We start from the raw sequence: 17,335 nt of genomic DNA on the forward strand, positions 1-17,335 counted from the left end.
ATTTTAATGTCCTTACTGCTGGAGAAAATGGTCTGGATGGTTTTGCTCCTCAGGGCTCCACTCAGGGCCTGCAGTTTCACTGTGTACTGTGTGGAGGGACTCAGCTCTGTCAGGCTGTAGGAAGTTGTCTCGGGGTTTAGGATGACTTCCTGTGGAGAAAAGAAATAATACAGGGAAATCTCAGAGAAATAAATCATAATGACCAGAATGGTTACATATTTTGGTCTGTCACATTGTTTTTGGTTTGTTTTTTTTTTGTCATAATCATTGATGGTACCTTTAACCATCTGGATTAATTAATATAAAGCTACTCCAAGCTAATCTTTAAAAGTTCAATAAAGCCTGCCTGGAAATGAATGTTTACCATCATAATGTATAGGCTGGGAGGTTTGAAAGAAAGGCAACATAAATGTTTACATGTCCTGAATGTACAGATTGTGAAATTCATTAAAAAATGGGGAACTCATCCTTTAGGACAGGCAAATGTTGCAATACAGGCTTTAAAAGGCAGTTTTGCTGTGACATTAAAAGACTGATTTTCAGTGTGCTTGAGGAATTTGCCTTTCTGAAGATTAGAATCCTCTCCATTGATCGAGGCTGGGCATCCAAAATTTTCTTTTTTCTGGGATTTACCTGATTTACATTTTAGCATTTATTATTATCTAATTATGGAGGAACAAATTAAAATTATAGCAGAATAAGAATTACTTCCACAGGCAGTTCATCCTTCCTTAGACACCCCTTTGTGTTGCGATGTATCGTCATGGGGTGCCTCAGTTTCCCTGGCTTCTCCCTGAAGTTTCCTTCCCCAGGTGGGGTGTCAATCACCTCTCCCTTCCCCACCCTGACTCCTGCTGGGCACTGTCTAGCAACCCAGAAATTCCAGGGGAGCACCGAGTGATTGGCAGGTTCAAAGGATGCTCTCCACCCCCTGGGGGGCATTGGCCCACCCAGGTGTCCCTCTCACCTGAGACCCCCTCCCCCTGTACCAGGTTGGTGCTCCCTGTGTTCCCTCCCCTGGATAAAAGGATGGGCACGCCATGCTCTTGAGGAGTTGTTACTGCATTTAGAGGCCCTGTGGCCCAGAATGAAAACCCTGGATTAACCTCCATGAGGACCGACTCCTTCCTCACCATCGCCTTAAAGGGTTTCTCCAGCACAGGGAGGCCTGAGGAGTGACCCTCTTCTACCAAGGAGCCCCAGCCGTAAGCACTGGAGCTCAGCATGCCCGGACTCGTCCCCACGTGCTCAGCTGCAGCTCACAGCTAGCCAGAGCATCTCTGGGGTGCAAAACACCACAGGTGCTGCTGTTTGGCTCAGCAGCAGGGACCAGACAAGCCAAGGTATGTCCCATTCAGTAATATTGGTATAATCCAATACCTTTGCACAGGGATTTCCCCTGAGTTCAGAAAAGTGAGTCACATCCTTTGGGGGTGTGAGTTTACTCCATGATACAGGTCTGGAATGAAGGAAAATGTTTGTGCTTTTATCTGTATTGTGGAGCGATGAAAGGCAAAATTCAGTCTTCAATGGAGCTTCTGTTTCAGGGTATAATGTAAGAAAGTCCTTTAGGAGGTTTTAAATGCATTTGTGTTCAGTCTAGCACTGAAAGAGGCAGTGAGTAGTTTTAAATTTAGTGTTTAAATTAAGGCACACAGTTATGTTGTGTTGCTGGACACTTCAGAGCATCTCCACTGCCCAGATTTGAGGCACAGCCCCTCAGGTTTATTTACCTTGACTCTGCCATCAATGGATTCATAGATCAGGAGATATCCAGTGACTGGAGCACGGGGAGGCCTCCAGCTCATCACAGCTGCTTCTGACTGCACCTCGGTGGCACTCAGATCCCTTGGAGCATCCAGCCCTGCAGGAGACACCACAGCAATTACAATCACATCCATACAATGTGAATTCCACAGGTTATCTTGTGGGCCGTATATTAAAACAAGCCAGGAAAACAAACCTTCTCTCCAGAGAAATTTGAAATGAAAAAAACATTTCAACCTTAACTTTTGTGGTTAAGAATTAATTTTCCCATTGGTAATTTAAAATAAAAGTGTTAACTTTATCTAAGTTAAAATATTGCCTTGTTCCAGGCACCTTATTTTATGAGCAATTGCACTGAAATGTCTTTTGAGACAAAATTGTGCATTTCATTATTTCTCACAAGAAGACAGATTGGTATTTACATATTCTCAGGAAATAAAACTCTGGTTTCCAATTGTGCTTTTTTAGAGTAGGAAAACTTTTGAGAATAGGAAACCTTTATAGAATAGGAAAACTTTTCCTGCTTGGTCTGGCTCCAGTCTCCAGCTTCCCTTCCCCTCTGTGATTACAGGACTGGATTGGTGTGGCTCCCTAATTAATACCCAGGGACAAGCCAAGGCAGGAAAGTGAGAAACATCCCTGATCCCATTGATGCTTATTGAAAGCCAAGAGTGTGAAACCAGCCAGGCACCTTCAGCAGCCAAAGAAGAGCTCCTGCTCTGTGATTCTGCAGAACTGGTGATCTCATATTTTTATAAGTTTTGGTCCATTTGCATATTGGATTTAATTGTCCAATTACAGCTTTAGCTTATGAATCCCATCCTGCTTGTTTTTCTCTCTTCATTCCATTGTTTATGCCCTTGGGCTTGAGATTTGGATCATTTGTCCTTGGTCCCTGTCCCTGTTGAGTCAGGGACAGAAAGACTCCAGTCTTTCAGTGGATCAGAAGGCAGAAGTGTTTAATGAAAGTAGCAGGTCTTTTATAATGTGACTCACTAGGGTGAGACTTGATTGGTTTCAAAGTAGAAATATCTCACACTATTGGTGAACTATGAATAGCACACTGTGGAAAACCATAACATAAACAATGGTTACAGAAGGAGAGATAATAATTGTTTTAATTCTTTCCTCTAAGATTCTCAGGCTGAGCCTGGGAGAAATCATTTCTGTTCTTTCTTCAACTGAACTGAGAATATCCACTGGTCCCCAGCTAGAGCAGGAATTGTTTTGTCTCCCTGCTCTGTGCAGAGAGCTCACCATCCCCTGATATGAAGCCCAGACCCACGCACTAAAGCAGCACAGAATCTGAAAAAAATAAAAAGCTAAACCTGAAGCATCAGTGACAGAAAACCACCTCTGGTCAGCCCCAGCGGAGAAAGGTTGACACAAACGCTATGAAAATTCAGGTTTCCAGTGAAAAAGGCAGCAGAGGAACAGAGAGCAGGTGGGCCTAGAAGGGCTGGCAGCTGTGGGTGGGATGGCACCTGTGGTGAAGTGGGTGGAGAGGCTCTCGCTCCTCTGCGTGCCCTTCTGCGCGTGGACGCTCAGCGTGTACTCCGTGGCAGGCTGCAGCCCCTTCAGGTCGTACTCCACCGTGTTCCCGGAGACCAGCTGGGTCACTTCTGGCTCTGAGAACAGAACACGGCAGAAAGGAGGTGTTGATTTCATTCAGACACATCATGGTGTGCTCAACTCCCTGCTCCACTCACTGATTTGTTTTATTCCTAGTTGGTGCAAGTGTAGGATGGTAAAAGCCCAGGGCTGTGCTGGCACCTCTGCTGAGTCTGGGTTCCACCAGAGCCCTTTCTCTAAAACTGTGAGCTCTCTCTAGTGTTCACAGGGATTATAACACCGCCTCTGCTTCCCAGGAATCTCCCTTATGTCTGTTCACGGCTGAATCGAGAGTGCTGCATAAAAACAATCAATTTTTAAATGCTTCCAGCAAAGCCCCTTCTCCAAATAACAGCTCCGAGGCTGCCAGAGCTCCAGGAGCCTTTGGACAGCGCTGCCAGGGATGCCCAGGGTGGGGTTGGTGGGGGGTCTGGGCAGGGACAGGAGTTGGATCCTAATGGGTCCCTCCAACTCTTGATATTCTGTGATTTTCCTAGAGTTACAATCAGCACCTCTTGAGAGCTTTAACCCTTCAGCTCCCACATTCCCAGCTCCTCTCACCTTCCTCAGAAGAGTAGGACACCACGTAGTTATCCACAGCAGCAATTGCTGGCTGCCAGGTTGCCAGAGCCTCAGAATCTGTGATGTTCACCACTACCAGGCCTGATGGGCTGTCCAGAGCTGGAAGAAAAACAGATTGAAGGAATTTGACAAACATTCTCAGCTCTGTGAAATGCTCTGCTGGAAATTCATGAGAGAAAATGCCCAAAACTCAGTGCAGCTTTTACGACTCCCTTTGGAGCAGTGGAGCTCTGCAGGAAAGACGTCAGTGCCTATGAAGAGCCACCAAAACCTCCACTGGAAAGGGAGGTCAGTGCTGGAAGAGATGAAATTCTGGGAACAAACAGAACTAACCATGTTCTCAGATCACTTTTGATACCATCAATCTCAACAGCTCTGTCAAAGCTGACATATTTCTCTCAACACCCTCAAATCTGGGTTGTTTTTCCGAACAAATTCAGGAGACAGAGCTGGGAAAAATAACCAAAGTGACAGCAGCTGATGGCCACTGTGACCTTCCAGCAGCTTGTTTGGAACAAACCAATCCCACAGCCAGCCAGGCATCCAAAATCCCCCCACATCCTGCTTTGTCTCCTCACAGGACTCCACTTTTCACACAGGTTTATGCTCTCCCTGAATTAAGATGGATCTTTGCCTCCAGAACAGCTGGAATGGGTTATAAATCTCCTGTCATTATCCAGTACTCATCATCTTGCTCTCTGCCTCAGCTTTCTGAATGTTTGTTAGCCCCCAAAAAGAATACAAGGAGGGCTCAGCAGGAGCAGAGTGAACCTTCATTTCCTGCACAGATATTTAAAGAAGAAATCAGGAGACAGAATGCTAAAAAAATATTGAGAGAATATTGAAGGAAAAAATCAGGAGAGAGAATGTTTTTATGCTTAGGACAGTCTGGAACCTGGGACATGTGAAGTCCACAACAGAAACTGGCCTGAACTGCTCAGCTCAGCTGGCCCTTTGCTCCCTCATCTCACAACCAGCATTAATTAAAAAAAGAACCAAACAAACTTCTGTTTATCTTTTTTTTTTTTTTTTTCTGCTGAATTAGAATGGTAAATGAATTGTCTCCCTCTCACAGGTTTATTTAGCATTTAGCAAATGGGAGCCTGATCAAATTTACAAGTTCCATCTTTGTGTAAAATGCAAAGACAAAGAAGGCGTGGGGAAAAGAGCTTCCTACAGTTTGTGTGGTCAGCAAAAATGGGATCTTGGTGGGACTGCAGCTCCAGTCCCTGAGTCAGATGATCCATTTAAAGAGCTGCTATTTCCTGCTTTTACATTATTACCTGTTTTCAGGATGCCAGAGACGGGCTCGCTTTCTTCAAAGCCTTTCACAGAGATGACGCTGACATTGTAGTCCACACCTGGGACCAGCCTCACCAGCTTGGTCCTTGTCTTGCTCCCTTCAACTGTGACAACATTTGGAGTACCTAGGATGGGGCCAAATGCCAAGGGATGAGTGACACAATACTCCAGGAAATGCTTGACGGGTGTTTTTCAAGTTAAAGACATTATGGCCACCATGGATGTGCTTCTACAGCAGGAGATGAATTTTCCCATTTAGTTACAACCACTGGTGTCAAATATTGTTGCCATAACACCTAAATCTAAATCATTGGTTTGTATTCAGTAAGAAAAATCAACATTTTTAGTGGAAGGTGTCCCTGTCTGTGACAGGGAGTTGGAATGAGATCAGCTTTAAGGTGCCTTCCTATGCAAACCATTCTGTGATTTCTGTTCAGAAAAATACAATTTCCCAGAGAATGTGTAAGGAGAAACCCCTGCAGTCTCTGCCTGGGAGTTCAAACACCTTGAGGACAGGACTTGCAATTTAGATCTGCCTTGTTTGTGGTGGGGGCTGGAAGACTCTCCTTTACCCCCCTCATTTAGAATAAAGATAAATGTTATTTTAAAAGGTGCTCTGTGTGTGGCTGAGGATTTAGCACCCATATTTACTCCAAATCCTGGGTTTATTCCAGGAAAGCACTTAGACAAGTGCCTAACTTTATGACAGGATTCCTGTTCTTCTGTGGGACCACTGTATTTAAAGCTGCATGTGTGCTTTCAGGCTATATTGTCTAAAGATCTAAATCTTTCCTTGTCTCAGTCAACAGCAGCAGGTTTTTGGTGCTGATGACTTTAGTGTTTGTTCTTTAGCTATTTCCCTTCAGAGATGTCCCTACATTAGCTTAAAAATACATTGAAGTAGAGGAAGTTTTTGAAGTTGGACACTAAACCAGAATGAGACAACGTTGGGGAGCACTGAGTAAATCACTGCCTTGAAACTTGGTTATAACCATGGATTCTGGTGATTATCTCCAAGGGCCATCTTTTCCAGTGTGCTCAGCTCATGAAGTGCCTACAAAATAATGACAGTTTGGAAACTAATCCTTGCTGAGGAGGTTCGGACAGACACTTCTTAGGAGTACAACCACTCCAGCATCCACCTCTGAGCTGCCTTACAAGCCCTGCCCATGGGATGTGGACACAGTGTCCAGACAGAGGCTGGCTGCACATCCTCATTCCTGAAGAAGAGATGATCTGTGCAAGATCACCTGGGAGATGCACTGAAAGGAGGGATGGCAGCCCAGCAAACCCTTCCTGCTGTCCCTGGCACCCCATGTCCCTGCTCACCTCCCGTGACGGGGACGTAGGAGATCCGGAAGTTTTCCACGCGGGAGCGAGGAGGGGTCCAGCTGACTGTGGCAGCATTTTCCGTGATGTCAGAGAAAGAAATTCCCTTGGGAGAGCCAACCACTGTCAGGGGAGAACAGAGAACACACCACACAGGAGGAAAAGGTAAATAATTTGTTTGTCAGTCCTTAGTGCTGGAAAACTGATTTATCTTATCATCCTAAACCATGAGCTGGTGCTGTCAGTGTTCTGCTCTGAACAACATTAATGCAGGGGGTACAAAACTGAAGGGTTTTATTGCAGCAACAACCTATTTACAACAAATTTTCCTTTTTTTCAGGACCATTCCAGTATTGCATAGGTTAAAAATACCCAATGTGAATCTACATATAAAAATAACAGAGATTTCAGTGCTCTAGAAAATCAGGAGGAGCATGCACAGAACTTACATTCTGCTACCCATGGGATGCTGTATTTAAGATTTTTTCTATCCCAGTTTCACTTGGAGGATTTTTAGACCTTCCACTGAGCCCCAGAGCCCGCTGTGACACACAGCAGTGACAGCCATGGACAGATCTCTCTTCCTGAGCATAAAGTTCCTAATGCAGGATGTTCCAAGGAGACCTGGACTCAGGTGTGGGAGCCCATCAAGGCTCCTCTCAAGGACTCACTCCTGGAACTTCTGTTGGCTTCAAACCAGAAGCAACAAGATTTTCCTCCTGGAATCTCTCTCTGAGTCCATGATTTTTCTTTCAAGCACACCCATCCAGAGAACATCCAACTACAGCCATCATGAGAAAGGCACCTGCAGCTCTTTGTCATAAAACTCAGCCTTTCCCTGTCAAAACCTGACCACTGCACTTGCCCTCATAAATTAAATCAGTAAGCTGGGCAAACAAAGCCCAGATTTTACCAAAAAGAACCCAAACTTAAACCCAACATGTATCTGAAACATTCTAGTTGGAGGCTTAATTAAGATCCTGCAGAACAAGCATGGAAAGGGCTTTGGAAGGATGTCGTGAAGAGAGCTGCCACTTCCAGGTTTACACTGAGCATCCCATTTCCAATCTTTCCAGCTTTTTTTGGCTGTAACCAAAACAACCCTGAGGTATTAAAAAACAAACACTGAGCATCCCATTTCCAATCTTTCCAGCTTTTTTTGGCTGTAACCAAAACAACCCCGAGGTATTAAAAAACAAACAACACACAGAGAGCAGGCCATTAATACAAAGAGGAGAGATCCCAAACATCAGCCACTTGAAGAGGAATGGAGACAGGCTGAGAGCAGGGGAAGGGGGGCAAGAGGAGGAAAAAAAAAGGGATTGGGCTTGAAATAGCCTGGAAAGAACGTGCCTGCGGGAAAGGAGTCAGAGGCTGTTTGTTCCATGTGTCCCCAAAGCAGCAGGGCACTAAATCAACTGAAAGGCAAGGAAAGAAAAACAACTGAGCTCTCAAGAGAAATGTAAATTATGTCTCTGGAGCTCGCTAGAAGTGTTGTGTTGGTGGGGTTTGCTCACGTGGACAAGCCAAGGGAAGAAAAGAATTACAGATAAGAAAGGAAGCGAGGTGGGGTTGGAAAAGCTACGTGGTGCAAAAAGGTGCTGCTGATTTGGGTACAGGCTGAAGGAAATCAGAGAAAATAAAGAAAAGGTAGGAAAAATAGAGAAATTAAAATTAGATTGGTTTTGCTTTACATTATAGGTGGCCTGAGAGACTGAAGAAAAAGGGAAGTGATGATTTTGGAGACCAAACAGATGGACCAGCACTTGGTGTGCATACACATGGAGAATTTCAGCCTTTCCCAGAAAATAAAATCCCCAATCCATCCCACTTGAACTCTGCTGTGCACATTTCCATGGGCCTCAGGCTTGTTTTCTGCTCCAGGTGAGCTGCATGACAAAGAGCAGTAAGAAGAGCTTTGATGTGAGTTTTCCACATCCCCAAGTCCCCCAGCTGCAGCTTTCCTGGGAGAGAACCTGGCAGAAAATATAATGGACCATCAGAGCATCTGTCCTGGAATGAGTCCCAGAGATGGGAGAGATTTGCACCTTTGAGCACAGGGAAATGAAAAAGAAGCGAATGAAATCATCTTCTTGGGCTACCTGAAAGCCAGAATGAAGCAGGCATGGAAAGCAGCCAGTGAGCTCCTGACCTGGCCCTCACAGAGAACCTCAGGTCATCCGTGGGGCAGGCACAGGTGAATTATCTTTATCCTCCAGCATCATCCCCAAAGAGCTGTATGAGAGACAGGGAACTCTCCTGAGAGGCTGCTGAAGCACCCAAGGTACCTGAGAGAAGCTGTTTTTTTTAGGGATGTTTTTTGCTAATTGTTTTGCATTCTCAGCAGACTAGAGGAGGATGTGCCCTGGCTTTCTTCTCCCAATCAACAGGAAGCAGCAGGTTGCATTTATCACAAATCAAGAGCGTGTGAAGTGTTTTGTGATCATCTCAGGAAAAAAATGCTGTCACAGTGTGGCAAAACACCACTGGAAGAAGAGGAAAGGAGCAGTATGAGACTCACACCTCCCACAAAGATATTAATTGGACCATAGATATGTTGTGATCTCCTAGTGGGGGTTAAATTGCACCTTAACTGAGATTTTACAGATAAATGTCTAAAAAACACCAACTCTGAGAGCAGCAGTGGATAAATTCCCTCTTCAGGAATAGAAATATTTCCTTGCAACCACAATGGAAATGCTATAAATATCCATATGTTTGTGCAATAATCCACTCCTAAAAAAGAAATTAGTTGGCTCCCTTGGCAGCCACCCACCCAATGTGGTGTAACCTGCAGCCCAAGTTATTTAGCTGGGTTTTTGTGGCTCTATTGTCCATTATTAATGGGCTATTTACAGCTGACAAACATCTCTTGGGCTATTGGCTCCAGTGGGTGACATGTGCTAAATCTCCCTGCAAGGGCTGCACAGGGATGTAGTCATGAGGAAAATGATGACTCTCAGTGGCTTCCCATAAATATCCTGGAGTCTCTGAGGATGGGGACCTGCTGCTAACAAGTACAGTGGGATTTAAACATCCCTCTCCATTAGGAGTCAACGAGCAGGAACCTGGCCAAGGGGGGCTGCTGATGCACCTTCTCCTTCATGGAAGTGTCTGGGGGATTATGAGGGTGGCCTGGCTGTTTATGGCAGGGATGTGATGGCAGGAGTGCAGCTGAGCCCACAGGCAGCAGGGTGGAGGATGAGGAAGAAGAGAAGGAGAAGCTGTTCAACACTGAGGTGTTGCTGCCTGGCAAATGCCTCCTTTAGGCATTCCTGTTGCTTTGCTCACTCATGGAACTTACAATCATATCCTGAGCTGGAAGGGACTGAAGGGATCACCCAGTCCAGCCCCTGTCTCTGCCCAGACCCCCACCAAGCCCACCCTGGGCATCCCTGGCAGCGCTGTCCAAAGGCTCCTGGAGCTCTGGCAGCCTCGGGGCCGTGCCCATTCCCTGGGGAGCCTGGGCAGTGCCAGCACCCTCTGGGGGAAGAACCTTGCCCTGAGCTCCAGCCTGAGCTGTCCTGGCCCAGCCCCAGCCGTGCCCTGGCTCCTGTCCCTGTCCCCGAGCAGAGATGGGAGCTGCCCCTCGGGAGGAGCTGCAGCCTTGGTGAGATCTCCTGTCTCATCCTTTTCCTTTTCTCCCATAATTAATTTGATTTCAAATTTCCCCACTTTCACATCAGCAAGCTCAACATTTTTTAAAGACCAAATTTGGCTCACAAGACTTTGCATCATATGCTTCAGGTTTGAATGTGCTCCAGAATGCAACCACGATTTTGGTGTGGAAGAAAAGATTGGAACACTTCATTCAAAAGTGCCAAATTGAAACGCCTCAATTATGAACCTGAATCAAAGCTTTGATTTTGCAAAGAAACTCAAGTCAATTTGAATTACCCAGCACATGTTGGTCCTGGTAAGATCAGTCTAAATTAATGGCGCTTAGGCCTTTGCTGATCAAGCCATAAATAAACTTCTCAATGGCCCTGGTAAATTCATTTTGTCATAACTCTTTCCTAGGGAGGTAAACTGTTGTGCAGAGCTGGGATGTAATTAGTCACAGAAAATCACTGAAAAGGCTGATGCACAGACAATATTTCTTGGCCCTCAAAGACAGTGTTTTAATTGCCACACTCTGCTGCCTAATTCCTGGTCATTAAAGTAATTCAATTAGACCATATTAAATAGACAGTGACGAAGCTTGGGAAGCTAGGACTGATTACAAATAACCACACCACACTGAAGCTGTGACTTGGACAAGGGACATGCAGGAGCCAGTTCAGGACACCTCTGGAACAGCTCGAGCTGGCTGTGAAAAGGAGCAGGGAATGTCACACTTTTTCCACTGCAAAGACAATACCTGTGGATGCTACTGTGTTTACAGGCTGGGAACGTTGTCCACTGCTAATTCCATAGAGCTCAATCTCATATTCAGTGCCCTCTTTCAGCCCTGTTATATCCTGGGTGCGCTCATGGCCTGGCACTATCAGCTCCAGGGGGTCAGATTTCCTTTTGGTGTCCCTGATTTTTAGAACAAAGCTGTTGAAAACCCCCTCATCTGCAGTCCAGGAGAGACGGAATCCATCTGGGGTTGCGTCTGAAACCAGAAGGTTGTCGACCTCGGGTTCTGCTTCTAAAAAAGGAGAAGATAGCAGTGGGGGAAAAAAAAAAAAGATTTTTTAATCAGTTGATCTGAGACCTGCCTGAGGTCTGGCTATAGCACACTGCAAGAATTCAACCACAGTTCAAAGCAAGGGAAACAATCTGCCAGCTATTAAAAAAAAAATAAATAAATATTAGTGTCATACAGAAGAGGATAAATGTGAGTGTGTGCAGGCCCATTCTAACTTTCACTCTTGAACAGCAAACCACTGCATGGACACACAGTTTTGTCTCCCACATGCAGAGTTACACATGCTAAAGGTGAGTTTCCTGGGCATTTATCCCTCCCTACCTGTGTGACACATTTATGGCCAATAAAAACAAGCTCTTGTTACAGAACTGCATGTCTGGAACATTGTCAGACCTCTCTCTGCTAGGAGGACAACATAGAAGCTGCTGAAAATTCTTTTTCTCCATGCAAACCCCTTATTTCATGTGCTTCTGGCAGCTGTGATGATTCTGATCTGATGAATCCTTTACTGTGCTCTTAAACAGCAAAGGGGAACCATGAACATTCCTCTCTTAAACAGCACCCTTCAATCTAAATGCAAGAGCTGCTGCCTTTGGTTAATGAACCCATTCAAAAGGATCCCAAGGGTTGTAAGTTATTAATTACCTGCAAAACACCTCTAACTCTTACGGTCAGGCACCATTAGCTAGAGAAATGCCGCTGGAGTGGTTATGTCCTACAGCACCTCCAGTGCAATCCTTCCTTCCACACACAGCCATTCCTATTTATTTCCTCTCAAACCTCCCACCAAATGCAATCCTTCCTTCCACACACAGCCAATCCTATTTATTTCCTCTCAAAACTCCCACCAGATTCCCCTTCCCATCTTCACTTCTGCCCAGACAGGAATGTGCAGATAAGAACTGATGGTGCTGGGGCTGGAGAATCAGCCTGCAATCATTTCCCAAGAAAGCTCAAGTGCTGCTGGAACACAGCAGCTCTGATGTTGTTGGAAGCAGGAGCTGGTTTGAGGAGAGAGGTGCCAACTTCGGGGTGGCGATGATCCCACTGTGGGTGGAACCCACGTGGAGAAACAAAGAGAGGAGGCCATGGGAAGAAGTCCATGGCTCTTCCTGAAGGTCCTGGTGGCTGGAACGTGGGAGAATGCTGCTGTTGGAGAATGCTGTTGTGCCCAGCTGTTAACAAGACGAGCTCTGCATGCAGCCATTCTTCTTTCAAGACTTTGTTAGAGGTACCTGCAAGACCAGAACTTTCACCCCTCAGGCCCCCACATGCTCCTCCACAGGATCCCTCAGAGGGAGACATCCAGTTAAAGGGAACAGAATTCCACTGGTGAACCCATCAGTCACAAGGAGTTACGTGGAGCCACGATGCAGAGAAGGATGCAAAAGCCAAAGTTTGCACGAAACATCTTCCATGTGAGAAGGAAAGTGAGAGAGAAAAGGGTGGAAGGGAACAGTTTGCTCACATTGAAATACCTGTAACAGCCAGAGCGCTCAGGGGCTTTGTTTGGTGCCCCTTGGCAAACCCATAAAGCAAAACCTCATAGCCAATGCCAGTAATTAGGCCTTTAAGCTTCAGCTCTCTCTGGGCTCCCGAAAGGAGGAACTCCTGTGGGTCCAGCAGCTTGCCAGAATCCACCACGACTACTAGAAAGTTGTCAAAGGCATTCTCCGATGCCATCCAGGACACTGTGAACCCATAGGGGTTCGTATCAGACACTGTTAGGTTTTCCAGTGGGGGCATGGCCTCTAAAAGAAGGGAAGGTGCAAAAACACACACACACACAAAAAAAAGAAGTGAAAAACATTGCAAATTAGAAAGTGTCACAGATTCCATCAAATAAAAATCACATTTTCCCCTCTAGTGTGGATCTAATAGTTAGGACCACAAGATGAGGATTTTCAATGGAGCTCAATTTTGAATTTTTCTCAAGGCTGTCTCAGCACCTCCTCTCACAAGCTCCACTGGAACCCCTCCCAAGCTGCCTTTGTAAGCAGATTTCTGCTGCTACCCTTGCACTGTAAGAAAGTTATAACCAAAACTGCTTTAGAAATTATTCACATAAAGCTTTCAATTATATTTTTACTTCTCTCCACCATCAGTGCTTTAGAGACAAGCCTCAGTTTGGGCATTCCCAACTCCTGTATTTTGCTTCTTCACCTATTGCATGTGAATATCTCCAGTGTTAGTTTTCAGTGCTGGCGGGGTCAGAGGGGCCAGAACAGGAACATTAATCACTCAGGGTTACAGCCAGTGCAAATCAGCTGCTGCTGGGCTCTGTTGACAACTTAAAGAAATTCCACTGAGGGCTCCTTTTTCACATCAGTGTGACATTTGTCAAAGTGAAAAGATGTGGAAAATGCTTCAAAATTTATCCACTAAAAGTCTCAGAAAAAAAAAAAAAAAAAAGGCCACAAGGTTCTCAGTGTATTTTGCTCACTCAAAATCTGACAAGTCAAAGAGGAAGATCAGGTGGCTCTGCTAAGCCCTGGCCTTGATCCTGGAACCCAGGCACTGCTTGTATTTCTCCACAGTATTTGTCCAGCCTTGCTCTGTTGGCTCAGGAGCTGATTCAGCCAATCTTCCAATTACTCAAAATCCCACTCAATTCAGAAAACACCTGTTAGTTAAAGGCAGAACCTTCTCCTGAAAAGGGCTTTGGGTTTGCTTTTGACATTTCACAAACACTGACATGGATTTTGTTAGAATTTGGCATAAAAATTGCCACCTGAAGAGTTATCATTTGGAATTCCTTATGTATTAATATTTACACATTTGAGTACTCATTTTAGAGATATGTTTGCATCTTATTTACTTCTAATCAAGCAATCTCCAATATTCATATTTTGAGTAGGTCTCTAGAAAGGAACATCCTGGGACAGGAGGTGTTCCACGAGCCAGTCCTGTCTGATGAACTTCTGAGCAGCAGGCAAATTTCTCCCTCAAACTTCAGGAGTTATAAAAGCAGATTCTTAATGACAGAATCATGGAATCACAGAATAATCTGGGTTGGAAGGGACCTTAAACTCATCCAGTTCCATGGGCAGGGATAACTTCCATTATCCCAGATTGCTCAGAGCCCCATCCAACCTGGCCTTTTAACTCCCTTTAAACTAATCCTGCTCCTAGGAAATTTTTTAAAGGCCAACATTCCTGTTCTGACCCCTCCTTGCAGCAGGTTTTCAAACAAACTCCGTGCTGGGGAGATCCTTTTTGGGACACCCTCATTTCCCTGAGCCAAGAAAGGGACTCCAAAGCTTCGAGGTACCTGTGGTGACAAAAGCAGTGAGGGGCTCAGTGTGGACACCAGCCCTGGTGGTGCCCTGAATGTGAATGTCATAGGCAGTGTGGTCTGTGAGGCCTGAGATGTGGGCACTGCGGGTGCCCCCTGGCACCGTCAGCTCCTGGGCTTCCTGTGCCGCCAGGGAATCTTGGATTTTGATAACAAACGTGGCAAAGGGCCCATCTCGGGTGGTCCAGGACAGGTTGAAGCTGTCAGGGGTAACATTTGTGAGGGAGAGCGTGCCCAGCTGTGGCTCAGCCTCTGGGGGAGAAAGGAACACAGGTGAACAGGCAGCTTTACTCAAGGGGGTGGGGGAATCAGCACAGGGGGATTGGAGGTGCTCAAAAATAATGTTTTAGGCTTGTTTTGCTGTGGTTGAATTAAAAAAAAAAAATTAAAAAGCAGCATTGCAAGAGCTATTTTCTCAGGTTTTGGAAAGAAGCCACTGAAATTAGTGCTGACTTTTATATTTTTTTCATTAAATTTTCTTAAATAAACTCAACTTGCCTAATGAAATCTGGGCCTGGTTTGCAGAAGCACCAACAACATACACATACAAATTGTGGGAATTCCACCCTGGGAATTTGATGGGAATACAGACCCACAGCAATTCCAAAATAGAGAAAGTTGGATTCAGGCAGGAATCCTTGAAATCCCAGTCCAGGTTCTGTTTGGTGTTTCTGTTCCCTGGAGTTGTAGATACTTCTATTTTTGGACTCTGAGGTTTATGAGGGATTTCAGGGATTATCTCAGCACTAATCTCAGGCCAAAACCTCCATGGACTCCATAGATAAGGTGTTCCTCATCCTCTGATTAGGCACAATCAGAGAATGTCTAATAAACAATAAACCCCACAACACTACTCTTGCTCTCCTTCCTGACTGTTCAGTGGTCAGGGCACCTCCACAAGAAGCCAAAACTTTCCTTTTCTGCTGGAGAAAATTCAAATTCACATCTTTGCCCTGCCAGGAGAGAAACTTGTCCTTCAGGAGAGGGAGAGCTCCTTACCCATTCTCTTTTAAATCTCTTACACTTAGCACAAAAATCATTAAAGTTTCATTAAAGGCCAGAGAGAGAACAAACATGACCCAACAGTCAGAGGGTCAGAGAATCCTGTGTTTGCTCTCTGGGCTGATTTGCTGATTTTTATGTTGCCAATTGAGTAGGAACCAAGAACACCTTGGGAAATGCAGCCAGTGAGACACAGAAAAATAATGATGGAAGAGTGATCCATGCTGGGAAAGAAGTCAGAGAGAGGATCCCACTGACAGAGAGTGGTGAAAGAGTGAATTTTTCTTTGCTAAAACAAATACTGCTGCAAGATGTTCCAACTTTTACTCCCATCCCTCATTGCAAGACTTTTAAATAATAATCCACCTCCTTCTCTGGAATTGTCTGGGAAGAGGTGAATGGAAGTGGCCCCGATTAAGGACACAGATGTCACAGATGTCATGCTATCAACCAGTGACCATGGATGCCTTCATGACCAGCAGGGAAAGGAAAGTACCACCACGGTGCTCGTGAAGACAGGCAAGGAGATGAAAAAATATCCACAAAGCAAACAGGCTTGGGTGGAAACCCCAGGAAAACTGAGCCCTCAGTCCCACATGCAGCTCAGAGAGGGCAAATGGAGCCTTTCCAACCTCAACGTGGCATGGCCACATTCTTTCACATGCCACCTGCATCCATGGTCAGGCACATTCCCATCATGACAGCCTGACTCCCAGGAATGTTACATGCAAAATGAGCTGGAATCATATCCTCAGGCAAGTCTTAGTGATCTCCTGCCATCCTGGAATCACCACCATCCAGGGAAACAAGACAGGCTGTGGAGACTCAAAGGGAGCAATGCAAAGGACACAGTGGTGGGCTGACCACCAAGAAAAGGGGAATTTGTTTTTTGAGCCCTGCTCTGTGCTGAGAACATAAAAATCCTGGGCAGAGAAAATATCAGGACCAGCAGAAGGTGGCCAGACCACTCCATGCAGTTTGGGTTGATCATTTCACATGCGGCACGAAACGCCCACCAGAGATGCAAATGCCTTGGGAGACATTTGGGTTTAAGGAGGACAAAACTGACATGCAGGAGCCTCTCCAGGCTGAGAACCACATGGAGGCCTCTCTCCCACCCCCAGCACAGCAAGTGAGGGTGGGATGAACAACTTCATTCAAGATCAAATGCAAAGATGCTGAGTGAAACACATCAACCATCTGGAGCAAGGCAATTATATATACACTGAACTTGCAGAGATGTGTGTATATATAAGGAAACCATCATGGTTTACTACTGCCTCTCTTAATGCTGGGGGCACTTTTTCAGCCTTTTCCATTGCCACAGATCTTTTTCCAAGCCCTCTCAGTGCATTTCAGCCTCCCCTCATGGTTGGAAGGATCCATACTATAATTCCCCAAGGGAATGATGGTGAGTTGGAGCCACGTTTTAGAGCAGTTTGGTGGACAGCAAGAGAAAGGAGAATAAAAAGCAAACCTGGAAGGTGAAACAGTGAAATACCTGTGGTTGCCATGGCTGTCAAGGTCTGCCCACCTTGCCCATCAATTACCCCATGGAGCTGGACTGTGTAATTAGTGGCAGCTTTGAGGTTGGTCACTACAGAGTGCCGGGAGTCCCCTGGCACTGTGAGCACCAGGGAGTCCAAGGGGAAGTCAGAGTTCCTGACTTCCAGAATAAAGTGATCAAAGGCCTTGTCCTGTGCCTCCCAGGCGAGTGACAGGCTGTCTGAGGTAGCATTTGATACACTGAGTTTGCTAAGGAGAAGTTCCTTTACTACGGGAAGAAAAACAAATGGAAACATATCACAGTTATT

General features: G+C 45.6%; 1 protein-coding gene across 3 annotated transcripts in view; it reads right to left on the reverse strand.

Annotated features, from left to right (window-relative positions):
• TNC (tenascin C) overlaps positions 1-17,335 on the reverse strand; it is a 49,323-nt gene that overhangs the window by 9,761 nt on the left and 22,227 nt on the right. For 2 of the 3 annotated variants that reach the window (XM_041474758.1, XM_041474757.1), the window contains 7 exons: positions 10,952-11,224; positions 6,592-6,714; positions 5,244-5,387; positions 3,940-4,059; positions 3,252-3,395; positions 1,734-1,864; positions 17-149 (listed from right to left, as the gene is read on the reverse strand). In XM_041474758.1, the coding sequence (XP_041330692.1) occupies positions 17-149; positions 1,734-1,864; positions 3,252-3,395; positions 3,940-4,059; positions 5,244-5,387; positions 6,592-6,714; positions 10,952-11,224 (1,068 nt within the window). The remainder of the gene's footprint in view (positions 1-16; positions 150-1,733; positions 1,865-3,251; positions 3,396-3,939; positions 4,060-5,243; positions 5,388-6,591; positions 6,715-10,951; positions 11,225-17,335) is intronic. The other variant, XM_041474760.1, reaches the window with a different exon arrangement.

Source organism: Pyrgilauda ruficollis, unplaced genomic scaffold (genome assembly GCF_017590135.1).
Source record: "Pyrgilauda ruficollis isolate IOZ18807 unplaced genomic scaffold, ASM1759013v1 scaffold34, whole genome shotgun sequence".
NCBI classification, from domain to species: Eukaryota; Metazoa; Chordata; class Aves; order Passeriformes; family Passeridae; genus Pyrgilauda; species Pyrgilauda ruficollis.